Source organism: Alligator sinensis, unplaced genomic scaffold (genome assembly GCF_000455745.1).
Source record: "Alligator sinensis unplaced genomic scaffold, ASM45574v1 scaffold360_3, whole genome shotgun sequence".
Taxonomy (NCBI): Eukaryota; Metazoa; Chordata; order Crocodylia; family Alligatoridae; genus Alligator; species Alligator sinensis.
This window is the reverse complement of record NW_005841977.1, coordinates 2,219,746-2,227,393: the sequence shown is the minus strand read 5'-3', so window position 1 is coordinate 2,227,393 and position 7,648 is coordinate 2,219,746. Positions and strand designations below refer to the sequence as shown.

General features: G+C 44.3%; 1 protein-coding gene across 2 annotated transcripts in view; it reads right to left on the bottom strand.

Moving 5' to 3' along the window:
• HTR4 (5-hydroxytryptamine receptor 4) overlaps positions 1–7,648 on the bottom strand; it is a 252,924-nt gene that overhangs the window by 162,982 nt on the left and 82,294 nt on the right. For both annotated transcript variants that reach the window (XM_025200897.1, XM_006021070.3), the window contains exon 2: positions 3,266–3,347. In XM_025200897.1, coding sequence (XP_025056682.1) covers positions 3,266–3,347 — 82 coding nt within the window. The remainder of the gene's footprint in view (positions 1–3,265; positions 3,348–7,648) is intronic.

The following is a 7,648-nucleotide window of genomic DNA, read 5'->3' as shown; positions in this document are numbered from 1 at the left end:
AGTATTTACTTTCGTTTCCCAGCGCAGCGCCGCGGGCCACAGAAAATGGCTTGGCGGGCCACATGTTGGACAAGCTTGATATAAAGCTTGCAAACATGATTTTATGTACATATCTCTCTCCCTCTCTCTCTCCATTATATACCTGCTATTTATAGATATAGGTTTACACAGGCAATAGCTCTTGTTAACCCTTGACTCAGGCACAGGCCTAGTCCTCTGGCCTTCAATTAATCTGCAGCTTCTGCCCCATCAACAGAGCTCTTCAGGCAGCAAGCAAAGGAGCACTTAATGATTAAACACAGGTTAATCAACAAGCAATGACAAGAATATCTGGCAATGACAGGACAAGAATCGTACGGACACAATCAGGTTACACCAAATGAAATACATATATATACAGATAATCCATACAATGAGTTCAGATATAAAACAGCTTACAGTCCTTTACAGTACAAGAAGAATGCATGGTTACAACAGGAATCCCAACAGTGTGGAACCAGACCACAACACTGGCACAGCAGCCGTGCCCAAAGAAATAATGGCAATCCAGGGAAAGATCCCAGTACCTAATAAAACATCATTACTCTCTCCCAGGTCACTCAACTAGGAGGGGCCCGTAACTATGATACTACCCTTAACAAACAGGGGGGCCCTAGACTCCCCTCTGTGCCCAAGGTCAAATTGTCCCCACCCCTCAGATGCTTCCCCTTAATCCCCCTCAGTGAGGAACACCTCTCCTCCCCTGTGGAAATCCCCTTTCCAGGTAACTCGCAACTCCCAGTGTCCTCCCTTGCCGGGGTGCTCGACCCGCCCAGTTGCTGCTCGTGGGAATAAGGCCTTGGTGACTGCACCAGGCAGCTTGGGCCTATCAGCCCTCTCTCAGCTTGCCACGCACTGCCCTGTGCACTGAGACCTGCACTGCCTCATGCAGCCGCAGCAGCCTGTCAGCTCTACAGCCCTGTGGGCCAATCTGTGCACCGATGACCCAGCTCCTGCCTCATGCAGGGTTAGAGATCCCACACTACCGCATACAGCCATGAGGTCCCGTCTGCTCCCAGACCCTCCATGCACCAATCTGTGCACTAATGCCATGGCTCCCTCCATGGCAGGGCTGGGGACACAGCCTCTTGCTGCTCCCTGTTAGGCAGTGGAGTCTTCTGGGGCGCTTCTAGGGCAACTGCTCTGCCCCGCTGGTCAGCTCTACCAGCTCTGCACAAGCCCTGTCTTCATTGTCCCTTGCCGACAGCTCCCCACGTGCTGGACACGCAGGTTTTTATCCCTTCTGGAGGCTCTGCCCCCAAATTGCAAATGGACCAATAGGAAAGCCTGAGGGGTTAGTTCCCCCTCAGGTCCTCTTTTTCACCCTGCCCCTGGGTCAGGGCAGGGCAAGCTTGCCTCCTGATTGGTGGAATGCTCCACCAATCGGCCTGAGCCATTTCAGGCTCAAGCTAACAATCCAGGCTGCCGGTGAGCCCACTGGCCAGCCTCCCACAACTGTATTTGTGGTGTGGCATATATATGTATGTATACGTGTGCGTACACGTATATATGGGCAATAGATAGGAGAGTTCCATTACATGTGTAACACACACATACACACTTATATAATGGAACTCTCTGATTTGCTAACAATGTAAGCTATGCAGCAGTCAACGGCAGTATATTATGTGGCCTGACTGTATCTGATATATGGGAACACGAGTGAGGAGCATAAACATTCTATTTGACGGTGTTGGAAAAGCTCCCAAAATGAAACCTGTTATGAGTCTTTATAGAACAGAAATTGCCTTTGAGACAGTTACATTCACATCTTCCTACACAGCCTGTGAGAACGGGATATGATTTGCTGAAGTAATTATCCTGCCCCAAGTCCATGAACAAGAAATCTGAGATGGCAGGGTTTACCAGTGGGATCACCAATCGCAACAGAGTTAGGCAACGAACACTTCACCTAAAGAGGGTCCAAGAAATCATTATTTCAATCCCAAAGGAAAAGATGAAGAGACAAAGTTTCTGAATAGATTCTAGTTTCATACTTTTCTCCTCTAACAACAGGTCCTCAAGTTATGCATCGCTGATGCTTGTTTTTATCCTGGTATAACTTCATTTGCCTCCATGGAATCACTCTCTACTTTTACCTCTGTACTAGAGAAGAAAAAAAAGTGCCCAGCGAAGAAAACTCCCATACGTCCTCTCCTCTTTTATTCAACAGGATGCTTTATTTTAACATAGCTAAATGATGCATTAATCTCTCTCCCAAGTTTGAGCCTGGGAAATGTGCCTTAGTTCTTTCTCTTGTCACTGTGCACACTTCTGCTTTCTGTTAGGCAACTCATTGGGGAAATACTTCCTGGAAAAGGAGAACACATGCATTTGATCTACCTGCATTTGATCAGTCTACTCAGTGGAATTTCTCAGATACCTGTCATTTAGTATCTTGGCAAATAAATGTAAGGGAACAGTTCAGAGAAATGCTGCTTTGAAAAAAATAAACTAAAACATAAAGAAAATGGAAAAGATCGTGTTCCTCGATGTTGGAATAGGCTAATTTACTTCAATTGACCTGATAACATTGAGGTAAATCAACTGTTCCAACATTGTGAGCAAATTAAGCTCAGATAAAAGAACTATTCCAACCAGGAGATTTTACAACACTTTCAGCTCTCCTGTGAAATAGTAAAATTTCTTGTACATGGAAATGAAAATTCATATCTTTGCATTCTCCTATTCCTGAGGAAGGGTAAGTGTGCCCAAAAGCTTGCAAATAAAGACTTTTTTTGCAAATATCTAGTTGATCTAATAAAAGGTATCACCTCTGCCATGAGTTCTGATTCCTTCAGTTTCCAGGGCATTACATACATACAGACAAAGTATATTCTGTTATTTTGGTTCTGTTATTTCTGACTCACCCCAGCATTTTAGAAGATCATGCTGAACAAAAAAAAAAAAAAAATCAAGAAACAGATTCTCAGACAGAGTAAACTGACTTACTTATTTGGTTTCAATAAAGCTACCTTGATGTTACCTCTGGGAAGGACCTGAGTTGTAGTTTGTGAGATTCGTCACAATTTCCACATAAAAAAATAACTGAGTAAGACTGCCTAATCATGCAAACTCCAGGAAACTCCAAATCCAATAGTGCTGCATTAGCAGTAACCTTAGACCACAGGCAAACAGAAAGATACAGATCCCGCAGCTTTGCAAACACACTGTGTCATTATTGAACTCCTGTGGCTCAAGAGTCAGCAAATTTCCCATCTCCTACCTCACATTAACATCAAGTTCTTCCATCACAGGCAATAGGCATAGGTAGCTGGAAGTCCAGTGCCCACAGAAGAAACCTGGTCCTGCAGTGAAGAGAGACAGAAAGGAATTTAAAGTTAAAGGGTATGGCAGTTGTTTTATTTACCCCAATGTAGAAACAAGCTTATATTGGTATAACTATTCTGTGCCCCTTTGATCCAAAGTTGTTTCAAAATAAGATAAATAAGCAACCCGTATAAAATAAATCTGTTCCACTTTATCGAATGTTATTTCTTTCATTGCATCTGTTTAGGAAGCTTAGTTATTCATGTCAACACTGACATGTATTACATGTGACAATGAGTCAAACTCAGACTTAGCAGATCACTCTGTGGCTGTTTCTCTATTATTTACATAAATGTAGCCATGGATTAATATGGCACTTTAAAGCCATGGTAAAATCCTGATCTCAATTAAAATGATGGCAAAGCTCATGTGGAGTCAGGATTTCAACTGAAGACAGGGATCTGCTTTTGGTTCCATTTGCACCAGTGTAAATGTAACATATATTAGCACTGCCTGCTGTCCCATTCTAATGTCCTCCAGGAAGTTTAGAGGTCTGTTAGCACTGTTACCTAATTATCTTATTTCTTTAATGCAAGCACTAGAGACTTGTAGTTTTAGATCAAATTTGCCCCGTCCTCTTCCTGCTGGATGACCCTGATACAAGTTTATCAGAATAATTCTACTGAAGTCATTTACATAGTATATTTGTTCTGGAGCAATTTCAAAGTCCCTACCTCAAGGTACAATCTAAGGGTCAGATCCTATAAACCTTTACTTAAAGGAGTCTGGCCTAAGAGTTAGGTGAGGCACAACCTGGCAAAATAAGACAACAGAACAGAAAACAGGATTGAGAGAGAGGTTGATCCTTCAGTCCACCCACTAATGAAACCAATAGCAAAACTCCATCAACAATAATGCGAACCTGTTTCTGATCCATAGGCAGTATCAGCTCATGAGGTTACTTGTTTGCTCACTTTATACTACACATTGGTTTGTTTCATTTTAAAATATAAATAGCATTGAGTTAAGGTGAGAAAGGAGAGGGGATTTACTTTCACCTGTTTCTTTGATGAATCCCATCCCCACAACCATCTGTCAACAGGCTTCACATTTATTCTAATTATTTACATGTTTACATCTCTTTGTTAATCATTTGTAAGTAGGCAGTGAATACCTTATTAAAACCAAATAAAAAATAGCTCAAGAGGTAACATAGTTGAAATGAATCAATGTCTTACTACTGCCCAAGGCAATGCTCTGCCTTGTGAAGAATAAATGCAACTGAACAATGAAATCCAAGTCTTAAGTGAACAAAATGTCTACCCAGCCTGCCTTGGGACAATCAAAGGTGTTTCTGGCACAATGTCAGAGTGAGCTTCTTCCAAAGACACAAAGATTTCCGGGAAAGAAAACACAGCTACTTATCATGGAAAGTTGAGTTCCTGGCACCAATGGCAAGAATTGTTCATCTCACATGCTACAACATGATTTTGCTCTTACTGCCAGCAGGACCATGCAACAAGTTTGGCCTATTGCTGCATAGGTGCGTAATCCTGTTTAAAGAAACTGTTCCTCCTAGCATAAGAGACATTCCTCAGTAATTACCTGGGGTTCGGGTTTTCTGTTCACTATGGAAAAATGAGGTAAAACCTGGATTTTCTCATTTTAAGGAAAAAAACCCAGATTTTCTCTTTTAAAGGAGAAAAATGCAGGAAACAGTGGGTTTCCCCTTGCAGGCTGGCAGAGTTCCAGCCTAACAGGGGCTGGGGGGAGCTGGAGGAAGGTGATCAGGCAGGGGCACCATGTGAATGTGCACACATACACATGCATATGGCCTCCAGGCACCCTGGAGAGAAGCTCCCACAGGTAAGTCTGGGGAGTGGGGTGGAGGGGGAATTGAGGCCCCAATAGTTAGTGACGGAGGGAGGGAGGGAGGGAGGCAGGCAGCTGGGTGGGGCTGGAGTTGCTGCCCAGCCAGGGTGGTTTGTGGGGTTTGGGCTCAGGGCCAGGACAGGAATCTGTAGCCACAGGACCTGGGCGGGGAGTAGAACAGAGCCACAGCTGGGTTGTCCAGGGGCCAGTGAGAGGGCTGGCTTCCCACCACTGCATGTATTCCCGGAGGGGAGGGTAATGGGGGGCATGTGCCCCCCAGCTTTGTGCATGGGGTGGGTGCAGGCTGCCCACCACATGCTCAGGGCTCCCTGCCTTGGTGCCCTTCCCCTGGGGCCTTCACAGCCCATAGGATGAGACCCAGTGGGGCAGAGAAGCTCGATGCTGCTGCCACACTGCCATGGCGAGGTACCCCCTGCTCACCTAGCGGCAGCAGGAGGCACAACTCCACACTACCACTCTTGCTGCTGCCAGGTGGGCAGGGGATGCCTCATCATAGCAGCACTTGTCTCGTGGCAGCAACATTGAGCTCCACCCCACTCTGCCCTGCTGCACCGGGTCTTGTGCACTGGGCAGCAGAAGGGAGGGCAGCAGGGCAGAGAGGGTGAGCCCGCAGCGGGCAGCCTGCATCCACTCCCCACACAAGCTCCACTCCAGCTGTGCTTCCTACGGGGGAGGAGAAAGCAGCTGCCAACTCCCATAGGCAGCAGCTGGGGCTCAGGGGCTGCTTGGGGTGGGGCATGGGGCTGTGAACCCAGGTCCCTGGTCCCCTCCAGCAGGGCAGGGGGGCAGGGGGGGCAGGGGGCAGGGGGGGTAGGGGGTGGTGAGTGAGCGGCCCCAGCAGGGTCTAGGGGGCTGTGGGTGGTGAGTGAGGGGCACCAGTGGGAGGCGGGGGGAGCTGTGGGTAGCAGGACAGGCACACTGGCAGGGCTAGGGGGCTGTGAGGGGGGGGGGGTGGGGGGGGGGGGGGGGAGGGGTTGTGTGTGGGGAGTGAGGGATTTTGGGGGGTTTCAATAATAGAATTTGCAATTTTTAACCAGAGGAAAATCAGGATCCCTGGTAATTACAAAGGCTTTATCCAACCAGTTCAAATAGCAATGGCTCAGTCACCTGGTGCAGGAAAGGACACACACAAAAGCACCATTGACCAACTTGTCTCAAGCATCTCTCCTCCTGATGAAACCTTCACTGGCCCCCAAAAAAGGACATACACACAAGTGCCATTGACCAACTTATCTCATGCATCTCTTCTCCTTCAATTCTCAAAGCAGAATTACATAATAAAATTTTAATGAATTCTCCTCTAATTAAAACTAAATCACACAAATGTCTTTGATGCCTACCAGTATCTCCTGAGTTCAGTAAATTCCCAGACTGGAATATATTTCGACCAAGTCTTATTTCTATAAATAAAGGCAACACTACAAAATCATAATTAATGTCACAATCCTCTCAAGTGTTCAGCCAGAACAAGCACCTATGCCCATGCAGAATAATTTACAACATCTGGCTATAAATGTATAGGCTGGATAAGAGCTGATTGAAGAACAGAAATATTGTTTCATTCATTAACAGTTTTGAACATTCAAAAGTGTTTTTTCCCCCACTATGAGAATTTTTTGGGGGGGGGGGGGGGGGGGGGGGGGTTTGCTTAAAAAAAAAAAAATCTATGCTTCTGTTTCATTAAAACAGTTGGGAGATTTTTTTCATTCCACTCTCACCAGAAGTGACCAGAATTAGCAAACTTTCTGGATGAAAATATGGTTCAAACACAGACATCACCTCAAAATATTTCAGCTTTTGAAACAACATTTTTACAAAAATGTACTTGATCAAAAACATTTCATTCAGCTTTCATTGTTATTTTTAAAGGACATTTTTCTCCCCTAGACAATTCTAACCATAAATGAGTACTTTTTAATTAAAAAGAAAAATAAGAGAAATCCAGTCAACTGATAAAGTTGCAAACCTGGATGAAAAAAACGCAAGTGAAAAATACTTAGTAAATTAATGACTCCTTTGACATTAAGTTAAAACACTGACTTACTACTAAATTAAAATAGGTTTCCTATGAAATTGCACTGTACAACTGTCTGAATGCTCAATAATGAATGCTGTAATTATAAAGAACTTAATGATTTAGAACCCATAGTTTTAAAAAATATAGTTTGCCCCAGTAATTTTAATTGGTATGAATATTAATGCCATTTTTAATTATCTCTAACTCCACTATGAGTCAAAAGAATGTACCATTATAATAAAAAACTTGTGTGTTTACTAGTGAGGGCCCACTGAAAAAATGTAACTAACTATCGGCATCCTCTTAAAAACATGTGCTGAGCTCTTTGGCGTTGATTGTCTCTCAGTATATGTTTTTAGAGAAATTAGCAAAATGCCACTACTATAGCACTGCTTATAGTAAAACAAAAAATAACAATGAAGTATAGTT